General features: G+C 37.4%; 1 protein-coding gene across 5 annotated transcripts in view; it reads left to right on the forward strand.

Annotated features, from left to right (window-relative positions):
* The window catches only part of EMSY (EMSY, BRCA2 interacting transcriptional repressor), a 105219-nt gene extending 92046 nt beyond the window's left edge, over positions 1-13173 (forward strand). For 3 of the 5 annotated variants that reach the window (XM_025357888.1, XM_025357887.1, XM_025357889.1), the window contains exons 18-21: positions 2558-2709; positions 4588-5151; positions 6126-6626; positions 10230-12348. In XM_025357888.1, coding sequence (XP_025213673.1) covers positions 2558-2709; positions 4588-5151; positions 6126-6626; positions 10230-10424 — 1412 coding nt within the window. In that variant the 3' untranslated portion in view covers positions 10425-12348. Of the gene's footprint in view, positions 1-2557; positions 2710-4587; positions 5152-6125; positions 6627-10229 lie in introns of all 5 variants that reach the window. The other 2 variants (XM_025357886.1, XM_025357890.1) reach the window with 2 other exon arrangements.
* The last annotated feature ends 2507 nt before the right edge of the window (positions 13174-15680 follow it).

Below are 15680 nucleotides of genomic sequence, written 5' to 3' on the forward strand. Positions count from 1 at the left end.
TAGTATCACTGAAGGTAAAAGATGATTGTTTTGGGGGGAACCACTTAAATGGATGCGCTCTACTCTCATCTGGTAGAGGAAAGGTAAGCTCCACTTAGTGAAAGGAAAAGAGATTTTTCTTTTGTAGAATAGTGGAATTCTTTCTCAGAAATGAGCATTTTGACAGTGGAAAAGAGTTCTTTAAAATAATAAAAATGACTGTTTTATGGTGTTTATATGGCCCAGTTAAGGTCACTTCAGCTATTTTCCAAGTGTTTATTCTGTGACCTTCTTCCATAATCTCCACCCATGATATCCACAGCCATATTGAGCATTTGTTTGAATTAAAAGCCAGCTGCTCTGCTTGACCTGCCCTTTGTATCATTCTGCAGTGGGTACTAGTTCTCTCTAACTTTCCTGAACTCTGGAGAATTACCGTAAAGTAATTTATAGTTGAAGGAGAATTATTTTTAAATAGACTTAGTTGATCTTTTTAAAATCCATTTCACTTCTTAATAAAAAAATGCTTAATGTAATAATTATGAAGATTAGTATGGGTGGTAGAAGTGTTCCATATAATCTGATAATTTCATCTGAAATATTTATTTTCACATGTCATTCATTTCTGATGCTTTCATTTAAATACTATTAATTTGCTTAATTTTAATATTATAATTTGTTTTTTCTACTCAGTCATATTGTAAATTACTTCAGTCATTGTTGTTTTAATGTAAACCTTGACTATCTTGACTATCTTTTTTTTGGTTCTGTTGAGTACATGTGGAAGATTTTGTTAACTCACATAATTTAACATGTGCATACAAAGCATACTGTGAAATACTGTAAGATAGAACAGTACATTTATAAAAGAATACTGGTATTGCTGCTTATACTCTCAAATCACATGTAGATATATGTATAGCAACAATAGAAACACTGCATTTGTGAATATGGATAGAATGTGTCATAAAAAATAAATAAAGCCTATTTATATTTCACTGGATAGTTTCAAAGTTAGTCCTTATAATACATAAATGGCATTTTTACATTGATTTCCATAGTGATCATCTTACTCTTGAACACCCCACTATGACTTTTCTAAACAGGAAATAAGTGCTATTTGAAATTATAGATCAGGGTATATGAATATTAGAATCTTGGATTATTGAGTTTCAATAATCCTAAAATCCTTAGCTAATTTACAGATATATTTTTATCTGTTTCTAATTCAAAGGGTTAGTTTCCCAGTAATCATATGCATTTTTAAAGCTCTGTGGACTGTGTAAAAAGTTGAAGTTGAGGCCGAGTATAGTGGCTCATGCCTGTAATCTCAGCACTTTGGGAGGCCGAGGTGGGCGGATCACTTGAGGCCAGGATTTCAAGACCAGCCTGGCCGTAATGGCAAAACCCTGACTCTACTAAAAAGTACAAAAATTAGCCTGGTGTGGTGGTGCACACGTGTAGTCCCAGCTACTCAGGAGGCTGGAGGCATGAAAATAGCTTGAAACTGGGAGGTGGAGGTTGCAGTGAACAGAGATTGTGCTATTGCACTCCAGCCTGAGTAACAGAGCAAGACTGAGTCTCAAAAATAAATAAATAAATGAATAAAAATTTGAAGCTGAAGCTGGTAAAATTTGATAGAGTGGTTACTTCATGGGACCTTTGTAGCAATAGAATAAGAAGCAGGGATGTTTTCTATGCTGCTTGCTTATCCATTTGTGCCAGGTGAGCTAAATTTGAGATGATAGAACAGATTTTTCTATTCTTTTGTTAACTCTTTATATTTGTTTAGTACTTTATAGTTTAAGGACAATTTTTCAATGTGTTACTTCATTTGGTCCTCTTTTAGATAGAAACAGCAAGCTTTTATTATCCCATTAAAAGAAAATCAATCAAACAAAACAAAACCTCAAGTTTTAGAGGCTAATAGAGGATGAGTGACCTCTTCAAATTCACTTGGCTCTTTGGTGGTAGAACAGAACAGGATCCAAGTGTGATTCTTGATTCAGTTTATTTTCTGCAGTATCACCCAGACCTTTAGATTTTTAGGAACTGTAAGGTTGTGAGACAGAATCACTTAATACAAAGGAGTGAATGCTACTAATGTTTTTATTGCATGTAGAACTGAGACCAAGAGATTAAAGAACTTGTATTGCCTTACTTTCCTTAAAGATATTATTTTGGGATTACAGAAATTGATTACTGCTTTGTTACCTTAATGGGATGAAAGTCATTGGAGAAAGTGAGTACAGCTCACAGGAGGATGCAGCTTTAAGGGGTTTGTTCCTCCTTTGTGATAAGACTTTTCACAGTGCTTCCATATACATTTCTCATCTCATCCTTATAATAGCTCTGTTATTCCCATTTTGCAGATGAGGAAACAGTCTCAGAGAAGATAAGAGACTTTCTTAGAGTCACACAGCTCATAGATGGGCAGACTGTGGTCTTCTGCCTCCTAGTTCACAATACTACACTTTGTTTCTGTGATACAAGCTCACAGACATTTGTTTAAAATGACTACTGGTTACAGATGCTGTGGTGATTTCTGGAGAAATATCATCACCTCCTCTATTTTCAGTCAGCCATCGCTCCCAGCCCCAACAGCCTTCCCAGCCCCAGCGGACCCTGCTCCAGCATGTGGCTCAGTCACAGACCGCAACACAGACTTCGGTGGTGGTGAAGTCCATCCCAGCATCTTCCCCTGGAGCAATCACCCACATTATGCAGCAGGTTGTATCTCTTCTTTTTCTTCCTATCTTCTGTAACTCCCCATGCTTGAAATAAGATTCAGTGTCATCTTGTATTTTAGGAGGAGAAATAATTGAAATGTAGAGTGTTTGCGTAATTCTTTTCTAAGAAATGAGTAAAAGAAATTAATTAAGAGTCTTAACATCAGAAAATAATTCTGAAACAGTATTCTTAAATCCGTGAATTTTTACCATTTCAAAAAGGTGAGAATATCTAGATGAATCTAATGACATCAGAATTGGTCACTGTTTTTGTGTATTTTACTGTGGAAGAATGTATCATCGAGGTAAATAAGATTTTCAAATGAAATAACATTTGGCTTGTTTAGCTGTTTGCTGCTGGGTTTGTGTTTTTGTTTTGTTTTGTTTTTGATTTTATAATGAATCCTCATAGTAACATTATGAATAAATAGGAAAATAAATACTTTTTTTTTTTTAACTATACGTGATCAATTACAGAGGAAGAGATGCAACAGAAAGTTGAGAATATAAATCTAATGTAAAACAGGACATCTGGTATTAAGGGTAATGGGGAAAAGGAAAAATATGTTGATAGGTTGAATTTGTGTCAGATACTGTGCTTTGAGCTTTAAGTATATTAACTTGTTTGATTCTTACTATGATCTTGCAAGGCGGGTGGATTATCCCTCTTTTACAAGTGAGGAAACTTATGCTCTCTTCAGTAAGAAAGTAAGAAACTTGCTCCAGGTGGCAGAGCCAGGATTTAAACCCAAAGTGAACTGCCTCTGTTAAATAGTTATATTATTGATATCAGATTAAAGCATGACTTATCATTAGTAGTCGCATAAGTCACCATCACTCACATGATGATGAATCTAACTGTAGGCAAACTACTTGAAAGAAAGGCAACAAAGAATGTTGAATTGAAAGCCTGTGTGTGCAAAGTCATTATGATATAGGGGAGAGTCACAATTGAATCTCAAAATTTTGTGGTTTAGGATTTAAGTGTAGCATATGATAAGGCAGTAGGGAGGATGGGGATAGGGTGGATCTTGCTATGTCACTGAGGGAAGCCAACTGGCTGGAGGTATTGTTGGGCGGCAGGTCTCAGCCTGGAGTCCGGCCCTCACCTGGCAGCTTCTGACATTGACCTTTCTCCAGACACCTAGAGAGGTCTGACAGGCTGGCCCTAACCATGTCACTCAAGATGATGCCTCCTCACAACACTTAGCACTGACACTGGGCACCCTACCCTTCTACTGACAGAAATGATCTTGTCCCCTCCTCAGTCTCCTTCCCTCCTAGGAGCCAGGGCTCTGGGATCTGAGGAAAGGGGCAAGGAATGCTAGTCGAGAGGTGCTTCATGCAGACCTTGGTGAAGCCTGAAGAATGATCTCCATGCCAGGGGGCTCTCTGTGGGGACTGGGACAGGCTTGGGTCTCAGACAATCTCCCTGACTTTCCAGACAGCATTGGACCTACATACAGCCACGGTGGGCTTCTCTAAACCTTAGCTTTTCTCCGGACCTCACAGCTTGGTTGCCGCTTTTAGAGAGGTTAACATCATGAATAGGCCACACGGCTGTTTCCTGAGCCAGGGAGCCTTTCTCTTCTTTTTCCATGTTAGGCTGTGCTTGCAGGGCCATCTTATTCTTCTAATCTGTAAGTTCTGGACCCTCTAAGACTTTTCTGATAGTAGTAAGTAGACCAGTTTTCAAAGTACTATGTCTGAGAGTTGAAATTGCAAGTTTCAGTCGAAAGCTCCTTGAGGTTTCTTGGCCTTTCTAGGTTCTTCTGAAAATTTTTGAGTGAATCTCATAAGTCTTTTTCAGTTAAGAGGAAAATGTAGCAATGTAGATGTTTTTCTTATTTCATTCTTACTTTGTGCCTTTTTTACTTAGGCATTAAGCAGTCACACTGCTTTTACCAAACACAGCGAGGAACTTGGAACTGAGGAGGGCGAGGTTGAAGAGATGGACACTTTAGACCCTCAGACAGGTCTGTTTTACCGATCTGCCCTGACTCAGTCACAGTCAGCTAAACAGCAGAAACTTAGCCAGCCCCCGCTGGAACAGACTCAGCTGCAAGTGAAAACTCTGCAGTGCTTCCAGACTAAACAGAAGCAGACCATCCACCTGCAGGCAGACCAGCTCCAGCACAAACTCCCGCAAATGCCCCAGCTTTCCATCAGGCATCAAAAAGTCACCCCTCTCCAGCAAGAACAAGCACAGCCCAAGCCAGATGTACAGCACACACAGCATCCCATGGTGGCCAAAGACAGGCAGCTTCCTACCTTAATGGCACAGCCCCCGCAAACTGTAGTACAGGTGCTTGCAGTGAAAACCACGCAGCAGCTCCCTAAACTGCAGCAGGCTCCGAACCAACCAAAAATCTACGTGCAACCCCAAACCCCCCAGAGCCAAATGTCGCTCCCAGCTTCGTCAGAGAAACAGACGGCAAGCCAGGTAACGGAATATTGATAGCATGCAAAGTTAAACTTCTCTGTTCACGGAAAAAAAAAAATGAGAACATCACGACCCTATCATGATATCAGTGCTTTCTCCTGGCAAGAGGAAACCCAAAAGCCTCATTACGCTGGTATTACTTTGCCCCATCAGAAGGTTGACATTAGGGAAGAAATGCACGCATTAATATGTAGGAAGAAAAAAAAGCATAGCACTCAGAACTTGATTTTCCAGGCAGTTTTTATTGAAATCACTTCAGCATTGACCAACAGTGCATAGAAGCGATATCCCTAAATTATTTTTATTTTTTGGTATAAAATATTTATTTCCATGCCTGTAAACTCTGATTTCTGTGGTAATAATGCTGAGTAAACTGCAGTTTTTAAAAGAACTTCCTTGAACATCTTTTTTTGTAGCTTATATCATAGCCATCTAGTTAAATTTATTTTTTAGATTTATCTTCTAGATTACAGAGGAATTATTGGTGGATAATTGAAAGCAAAATTACATTAGCAAAACCAGTGGCGCTGGAGTGATGTATATGTATGTATATATTATAAATATATGTACATAGGATATGTTTGTATACATGTATTTTGAAGCAAAAGATTGGAAAAATCTTTCTATTTTAAAAAGCAGAAGATTATATGAAATAATTTGAGCCAGGTTGAAGGTGTACTGTTTAGGGCTGTAAATCCCAAAGGAAAACTAGGCTGCTGAGACTATTTTTTTCTTTACTGCTATAAACCTTGGCTGGCTGAACAAAAGTTCTTTCAACCCCTCCTCTTTCTCTAGGTTTTATAAAAATAACCAGATTCTTCCTATCCAGCCCTCTTTTTTTAAAACAGCAAGCTTCAAAACTGTCTTCCTAGTATAGCGCAGAAATGTTTCTTTTGCCATATTGTCTGGGGTGTTTGATTAGATTTTCTCAAAGAGATGTAGCTGTAACACACACAACCCCAATTTATTTTCAGGTGGAGCAGCCAATTATAACCCAAGGATCCTCTGTTACAAAGATAACTTTTGAGGGGCGCCAGCCTCCCACAGTTACAAAGATAACTGGTGGCAGTTCTGTGCCTAAGCTGACATCACCAGTTACAAGCATATCTCCCATTCAGGCCTCTGAGAAGACAGCAGTGTCTGACATTTTGAAAATGTCTTTGATGGAAGCTCAGATTGATACAAATGTAGAACATATGATAGTGGATCCCCCAAAGAAGGCTCTTGCCACTAGCATGCTCACTGGTGAAGCAGGATCATTACCCTCCACCCACATGGTGGTGGCAGGGATGGCGAATTCCACTCCCCAGCAACAGAAATGTAGAGAGTCCTGTTCAAGTCCATCCACTGTTGGCTCTTCCCTAACGACAAGGAAAATTGATGCACCAGCAGTGCCTGCGACAGGCCAGTTCATGCGTATTCAGAATGTAGGCCAAAAGAAAGCTGAAGAGAGTCCAGCAGAAATTATCATCCAGGTAAGAACTGGAAGGAAAATGAGAAATCTTGGGCATCTTGGGGGTTGTGGGTTTGTTTGATATGCTTTTGACTTGTCACAGGAAGAGTTAAGCCAAGACAGCAAGAAAACATAGATATTATCTTTGAGATGGTGTTTGACAAATTTGGTTTAACACCTATTACAAAAATACAAATTTATTTATTTTCTGGAAGAGAATCAGAAAATTGATGGACATTGTCACCCAGCACACTGTAAAGGCAATAAAGGGCCCATGTGTCAGTTTGATTTTGTAAGATACAAGCTATAGTTGCCAATGTGTTCACTCATTAAGTCAACCCGGAAGATAGGAAGTTCCTGGGTTCAAATTTTGTAATCCTCAATTTTTGCCCAAAAAATTCTGGAATGTAACTGGATTGCACTTCTATTGCTGGTTAATTTGGGGGACCCTTTTCTTGGAAAAACAGTTCTTGTTCTTGATCCAAATTTATGACTCAGGACAATCAAACCTCAACTGCAGTGTCTGGAGAGACATGTTCTAAGGGGATATTTCTAAATAATGTTTATATTTAATTTGGGACTAACCATGAACTTTACTGTTTAATTCAATCATTGTTATTAAAAAATCTTGTTTGGTTACTCTCATGTCTTGGTAAATACAGGCTAATTAACACAATAGAATTATTCATTGATAATAGATGGTATCTCACATTTCCTTGATTCTAAAAATCATCTCTTGTCATGCATAATAGATCAAGACTAAAGAATCACTGAGTCCAGGCTACCCCTTAGAAATTGTGTTTTATCTCCCTCTCTCCTTGCAAGGTATCAGGTTGTTTTCTTGACGTTTGTCATTCTTTGCTAAACAGATGTAGAACTTGGAAGGTATCAGAATAGCACATTTTAGTTAATTGAGAATTTGGATTTATTGAAATGTAAGTAGACTAGGATTTACCATCAATTCATTATGGTAAACTTTCTCTTTGCCATGGTCCCAAGCTATGGGAGAATGCAAACTGACCAATGTTAAACCAGTTAAGATAGAATTAAGTATGGAGGAAGTGCTTAAAGGCAAGTAGAGATGGCCATTGAATTATTACAATAATTTGTGTTTCCCTTTGTAAAAAGAAATGTAAATGAAGTAAATATTTCCTAACAAAAGGATTTGTGATTTTTTGTATTTTCCCCTGAAGAAGTAAGGTGTGGTGGAAAAGGAATGGTTTTCTGGCTTTGCCATTCATTGTATGATTTTGGGCAAGGCTACTTAACGTCATTTTGCCTTGGATTTCTCATCAGTAAAATGGGAATCAGTAATGCCTACTTTACAGGATTGATACAAGGATTACACAAAATCAAGCACCTAGCACAGTACGTGGCTCATGGTAGTTGTCTAACAGATGGTAACTATTACTGTTTTTACCAAAATTATCATGCCTGCTGGGGGCTTAGATTCCTATACTCACTAAATTAAAAATCATTTTGAACAGCTTATTTGGGAATTATTTTTCTGCACTTTATAAACAGGAGTGAAAATGTAATTTACTTCATGTATCAAGGATGATAGTTAATGGATAGGTTCTTTACAGAATTCACAGCCAGCTTTTAGCATGTCCCATGTGCCAGGTGTGCTATGTCAGAGGTAAGGATAGCAGAGTGATTAACAACCAAACGTTTGGAGTCAGAGATCCCTAGATGTGATTTCTACCTGTACCTATTATGTAACAGTACTGTGGGTTTGGGCAACTGAACTAACCTGTATATCTCTGTTTCTTTACCTATGAAGTGGAAACATTAACATCTACTTCACAGGGTTGTTTTAGGATTAAGTGAGAAAATATATATAAAGCACCTGGTCAAGTGTCTGTGTAGAGCAATGCTCAATAAAAATAGCTCCTATTATTATACTCATCATTAATATATTGTTAGAGCATTTTCAGGTCTTATTAGTTATGTTTAGCTTTGATCTGAAGTATTGATTTGCTGAGTCCTGTAAAGTGCTTTGATTCTAGAAGAATGCTCTATAAAAATTCAATGTGTTTGATATTAAATACTTTGAATGAAAAGCATTGCTCTTTGTGGACAGTATGTATTTTATTCATTGGTTCATTCATTTATTTGTTTATTCCACATGTATATTTAACTACTGTGTTCCAGGCACAGTGCTAAGTGCTGAGAATAGGGAAGTAAACAAGATGTATCTTCTATTATAAAGAAGTCTATATATGTGGAATTCATAGACTTTTAGAACTGCAAGGATCTTCACAGTGTATCCTCCAAATATCTTATTTTACACAAGATGAATGTAGGGCTCAAAGAAGTAGAGTGACTTACTCAGAGGCCCACAGCAAGCCAGAGACAGAGCTGAACTTAAAATCCAGGCCTCTTGACCTTGTCTAATAGTCTTACACAATTGTCAGATATGTGGAAGAAAGGAGCAGAAACAAACAAACAGAACTTTGTGACTCCAGAATCAATGCGTAGGCATCTTGCATTATTTTCTTGATAGTGTAATTTATATCTTTCCCCAGTAAAGGGTTATTTTGGTCAGGTATATTTGCAAAGTGCTGATATTCAACTTTGCTCTGGGGATTTTAATGTTAAAAATGTATATTTATTCATCAAATGTTTATTGAGCCTCTGCTGTGTGCCAGGCCTTGTTCAAAGCTCTGGGCATCTAGCAATGAGTAAGATAGTCAAGATCTGTGCTCTGTCCACGTTCTACTGGAGCTTACATTTTAAGAGTAAGAAACAATTTAACAGAAGATAAATGCAATGAACAAAAATGTGACAGAATGTAATAGATATGGGGGTGGGATGAACCCACTACTTTTGGGTTGGTGGTCATGGAAGGAAAGCTTTTCCAAGCATTTGAACCAAGTTGCAGAGCCAACCATGCCATGATTTAGAGGAAGAATATTCCAGGAAGAGGGGAAGGACTAGCACAAAAGCACTAAGGTACAAGTGAGTTTGGCATGAAACTGGTAGCCATGGTAAGGTGTTTGGTTGTATAGCGAGTACAATAGGAAACAATTTTAGAGTTTTAAACAAGAGTATGACATGAACTGATAACCTTTTTAAAGGATGTCTAATATGGAGGAAAAAGAATCTGACAAGGCAGTATACCTATGACATCTACTTACACAGAGGCCTACAGCAAGTGTTCTGCTGGTACTCGTCTTGCAGATAATAAAGGGAAAAATTAGGCTACATTTGCATTTGCTTAATAATCAAATGAAAGCTTCATTCAAAGTTCTCCTCTTGAATTAGGCAATAGATTTCAGCCTCCTTGTTAGAAGAGGCACCATAAAGGAGTGCAAAGATTGCTTTCAGTTGTACAAGATTTGGATTTGAATCTTGGCATTAACCAACTGTGTGACTTTGGTTAAGTCACCTACCCTCTCAGTTTCCTCATTTGTAAATGGGAATAATAATGTCATTATAGTGTTGTCACAGGGATTAAGTAGAATATGATGTGTGAAAGCACCTTGCACAGTGCCTGGCATGTAGTAGTTGTGCAGTTGTCCAATAAATGTCAGTTTTCTTTTTTTTTTTTCTTGGTGTTGTTGCGGAAGTTATTCTGTTACCTTTTCTTACCATGAAGATTCTCCTGTGTCTTCTCTTCCAGGCCATTCCTCAGTATGCTATTCCTTGTCACTCCAGCTCCAATGTGGTGGTGGAGCCCAGTGGGCTTCTTGAGCTAAACAACTTCACCAGTCAACAGCTGGATGATGAGGAGACAGCAATGGAGCAGGACATAGACAGTAGCACAGAGGATGGAACTGAACCCAGCCCTTCTCAGAGCTCTGCTGAACGGTCCTAGTGTTTGGACACAATAGTGCACTTTAAAACCTGCTTGGTTACCAAGTGTCCAGGGAAACCCTTGTATTTTGATGACTAAAAAGAGCACTTTGCCTGTACTTAGGCTGTGGACCCTAAAGCAGCAGTGTTTCAACAAGATATTGCTGCAGGAGCAGCATTTTAAAACAAGATAAAACTCACAGGGGAATGTACTTTTTAAAAAAAAAAATGAAAAAGAAAAAAAAAAGCTGCACATTTACAGTGACTTAAGACCTGGTCTTCTTTCTCTGTTGGATCATGGCCGGTGAAAAAGTTTTGTCTTGCAGTGGAAGGAGACTTCCTGTGAATGTTTCTCAACTGGTTTCTACTGAGCAAAATACCATCTAAAAGGAGTATGTGAATAGTTGTATTTTGAAATGATGTGTCACGAAAAGTTTTTTAAAAACTTGTATGTTTTTGCAAATCCCTGGAAGTGTTGAATTGGTTAAAATTTTACATTTGCTCAGTTCATAATTAGTTTATAAACACCTAGAATAATACTGGCACTAAAGAATCCTTCTTGGATGGTAGAAATCAGATCCCTAACCAGTGGGAAGTACTTTTTGGGTGGCTTGTGCATTCTCATCAGTTGTGTGCTAATTTATTGTATTGTTCCTTTGTGCTCTAAGCAGCACACTTGCCTTCTATTTATTTAAGTGTAAACATTTCAAAGCAGGCCGTACTCCTTCTGACAAATTTCTTGTAAACCAGGATTGCCTACGCTTTCCACTGTCGTCTGTCCCCACTTTCCCTCTTCCTTTAAGAAAACGTACTAAGAAATGTTTCATTGTGAAGCAGAGGAAAAGAAACATTTTCAGACCTAAAGGAAATGTTCGGTCATGTTAAGAAAACAAATTCTTCATTCATATGATGCTTTCTTAACGTTGAAATTGCACATTCACATTGGACTGAGACTTTGAAAATAACTTTTACATACTTTTGTTTAAGCCCCTTTGAAATGTGTAAAAAGTTCATTTACAGTTCTAAATGTAATGTTTTTAAGCATTCTACCTTTTTAGGACACAGTTTGTTGAAGCAATATGTTTTGGTCTTGTGATCACTGTCTGTCACAAGTAGAGTGAAAGGGGTAAGGGGGTGGGAGGGTAAGAGTTTTGACAAGTTGTGGCAAAGGAAACTATACTTTTCATTTTTTAAAATGTAAATAGAAAAGTTTTTAACGGTTTTATATAGATTTCACTATAAATAAGCATTTTAAGACTGACAAATGTTGAATTGTACATACATTTATCAGCATAACTGCCCAGTTTTTTTGGTGCTGAAGTACTGTAAGTAGAATTCATCAACAGTCTCCTAATTTTTGCATCTACATCTGGGGGGAAAAAAGCTGTGATACTGTAGTTAATAAATTCCCACTAGAGTGACACTCAAGATTTAAACACAAGCATTCATAAGATGCACTGATCTCTGGTGGTTGTCACTAGTTCTGCTAGGTGATAATGATTTACCCATAGATGGAGCTGTTGGATATTATTTTATTGTACAAATTCATGTTTAAAAACCTTTGTGACTGTTTCTAGTTAAGTAATTTTTTAACCTTTCTTGGGTCATAGACTTCTTTGGTAAACTATGAACTCTCACCAAAAAGATACACATGCAACATGTTAAATACATGTTAGACTTTGCATACAATTTTAGGGGCTCATGGGCCTCTAAGCCTATCCATGTATTCCAGGTTAAGCCCTCTGTTATGGTCAATCCATTACTTACAGATGTAAGTTTTTATAAAATAAAGTATCTTTTAAATATTCATGGATCAAGTAACAAGAGCAAACTTGAATAAAGTTATGTTCTACATATTTTGGCAGCATAGCATACCTGTGTCCCTTGAGAATTTAGCCTTCATATGTTTCTGCAATTGGAATGACAAATAAAACTGCCATCTTCTACATTTAAAAAAAAAATTACAAATACTAAGAAATTATCAAGTGAGATTTGAAATTTTTCTTTTAAAGGTGCTAATTCGAAATAGAGCATGCATTCATTTATTTATTCAACAAATATTAATTGAGCATCTTCTGTATGACAGCATTCTGTGCACTGGGGATACCATAGTGAACAAACAGGAAATCCTATCCTTATGAAGTTTATAAACAGGGCTTCCTGCTGATGAAATGGATACGAGGAATGAAGATAGGAGAAAATAAGAATAATACTTAGATTTTTTTAGTAAGTGGATAGATGATGATGCCATATATGGATTTTCAGACATCCCTTTACTGAAAGTCTTAGCATTGTATCTATTAGTATTCCATATTTAAGTACATAATTTAAAAGTAATTTAAAGTCATCTCTTTGAAGAATGTTAACAAATTACAATGCAAATGCTACAGAATTTTTAGAATCCTAACAACTATTAGGCAGTGATAAGAAAAATCCATTTGGTTTAAAGTAAACTTTAATAAGTGCCTGGTATTGCAGATGCAGTTTATGGTGAACTTAGAGGATTAAAAACAAAAGGGGGCTTCATTGAAATATCCACATGCCATAAACTCACCCATTTAAAGTATACTGTTTAATGGTTTTAGTATATTCACAGAGTTGGGCAACCGATTACCGCAATCAATTTGAGAACATTTTCATTAATCACAAAAGAAATCCTGAACTGAAACCACCACCACCATCACTCCAGCCCTGGGTGACCACTCATCTACTTTCTGCCTCTTATGGATGTGCCGTAAGAAATGTGGACATTTCATATAAATGAGATTATATACTATGTGGTCTTTTGTGACTTCTTTCACTTAGCATATTTTCAAGGTTCATCCATGTTGTAGAATGTGTCAGTACTACATTTCTTTTTCTGGCCATTCCATTGTGTGACATATATCACATTTTGTTTATCCATTTATCAGTTGATGGATATTTGCATTGTTTACACTTTTGGGCTATTATGAATAATGCTGCTATGAACATTAGTGTACAAGTTTTATGTATTTTCAGTTCTTATGGGTATATACCTAGGAGTGAAATTGCTGGGTCATACAGTGACTGTTTAACCTTCTGTGCAGGCGCCAGACTCTTTTCCACAGGGACTGCATATCAGCAGTCTATGAGAGTTTCAGTTTCTCCACATCCTTGCCAACACTTGCTGCTATTTGTCTTTTTATTATAGTCATCCTCATATATGAATTGTAAAGTGGTACCCCATTGTGGTTCTAATTTCCATTCCTCTGCTGGCTAATAATGAGCATCTTCATGTGCATGCTGGCCGTTCATATATCTTTGGAGAAATGCCTATTCAGCTTCCTTGCCCATTTTCCAATTATTTTCTTTTTTCTCATTTTAAATTGAGAATTTTTGAAGTACAGGAAATACTACTAGTCTTAGGAGAAAAGTAATGTTTATCACCCTTAAAATCCTGGGTTGGGTTCTAGTTCTTCCTCTCTGGTGTAACAAATTACTTAGTAGTATTAAAACAGTACAGCTTCATAATTGAAAACTTGCTTTTAATTACATTTCTTTGTGAGGTTCTCACAATAGCCTGCTGAGGTAGGAGACTTAGTACAAAGGAAATAGTAGTCAGGTAGTCTGGATTTGACCCTTAGGCTCTTCTGTGTATTGATCATGTGAATTTTAGCAAGTCACATTTCCTCTCCAAGTCAGTTTCTCCATAATAAAAGTGAATATTTCTAACCCCATGGGATTATTATGAAGAAAAGATGAAACAGTACATGTAAAAATGCCAGTGAGAGTCAGGTGCTCAGTATTTTTGAGTCCAGTAATTACACCACTCCCACTTTATAAATAGAAAACTGAGGGTTCAAAGAAGTTAAATGATGTACTAAAACTCAGATTAAATGCTGATGACATCATGCTGAGTCATGAATTACTACCTTCTCTAGAAGGAAGTGTTTTTGCTACCAAGCAGGATTGGCCATTGAAAGGATGGAGGAACTCGGTGTTGGACTATTAACATGTCTACTAATAAGCCTTGGGTGCCTTTACACAGAGGTGCTCAATTCAGGCCTTTTTTTTTTTTAGTTTAATTATGTGTCATAAATCCCATGTATGAGGAAGTGGAGTGAAAAAAAGCACTGTATAAGCAAGACCTTTCCCAGAAAGGATATTGAAAAAAAAATCTGCTGCCTCTGCTTGCAGGTTCGTAAGCTTTAAGTAAGCAAGACTTGACCTATATATTGAAAAAGAAGAATTGAAACACAGGATCAGATTTGTAATTGTGAAAAGTCTTGCTCTGCCTTCTTCCCTCTTCCATGCTCACACATCACATACGCACTGTAACTGAAAACATATACGTGCTTTTTTTTTTGTTTTTAAACCAGACAAGCCCTGTGAGCTTGGATCAGCTCTAAAAGGCATAAAACAGCAGAGGACAGAATGAAATATTACTACGTTATCTGGTTACTTAAAACTGATAGATAAGCAATCTTCTCTCCAAGTGGTTCTGTCTGGTGTCCTGACTTTTCTTTCTCTGTCTTGCAACAGGTAGTTAATGAGCTCTTTCTGTGTACAGACATTGGGGATACAGTTGTCAGCTAGGTGGGAAAAGCCTGTATTGTCATGGAACATCCAGTCTAGTGAAGGAGACATGTTAATCAAGAATTAAAACTAGATGTATTAAATGTTAAGAGCTGTGATGGAGAAATGCATAGTGTTGTGATAGCATATCAATGGAGAGGTTAGGGAGAGTTTCTCTCAGGAAGGAATGCTCAAGCTGTGATCAGAAGGAACCAGAGGAATTAGGATGTTACTAGACAAAGAGGAGGGAGATAAGTTGTGAAGACAGATAGGACAGCAGATGCAGAAGTCCTGTAGTGCAAGAGGCATGGTGGGAGGGAAATTTCAAGCAGGCCAGTGTGGCTGCAGCATGAGCAGCAAGGGCAGCATGGTGGGAGCAGATGGTGATAACCAAACTATATGAATCTTGCAGGTTGTGATAAAGGTGTGTTTGTCTTTGTTCTTGAACAATAGGAAGTCATCAAGAAGTTTAAGTCACTGGAGCTGGCAAAATGAATTAATACACTTACAAAATATTTGGAGTCTTGCTTGATTAGATCAGAAAAATGTATTTGACATTTCTTTTTTGATAACAGTCTTATCTCCTTATGTCCTTTTCTCAAACATCTTCAATGGTTCCCTAATACAATGGTACGAATCTAGCATTTAAGGCTCTTAAAGCATCATTTTCTAGATTCATATTCCCATTTTACTACCCTGACCTACTGCCTACCTCCCCCACCACATACACAATATGCTCTGC

This window comes from Theropithecus gelada, chromosome 14 (assembly GCF_003255815.1).
Source record: "Theropithecus gelada isolate Dixy chromosome 14, Tgel_1.0, whole genome shotgun sequence".
Lineage (NCBI taxonomy): Eukaryota > Metazoa > Chordata > Mammalia > Primates > Cercopithecidae > Theropithecus > Theropithecus gelada.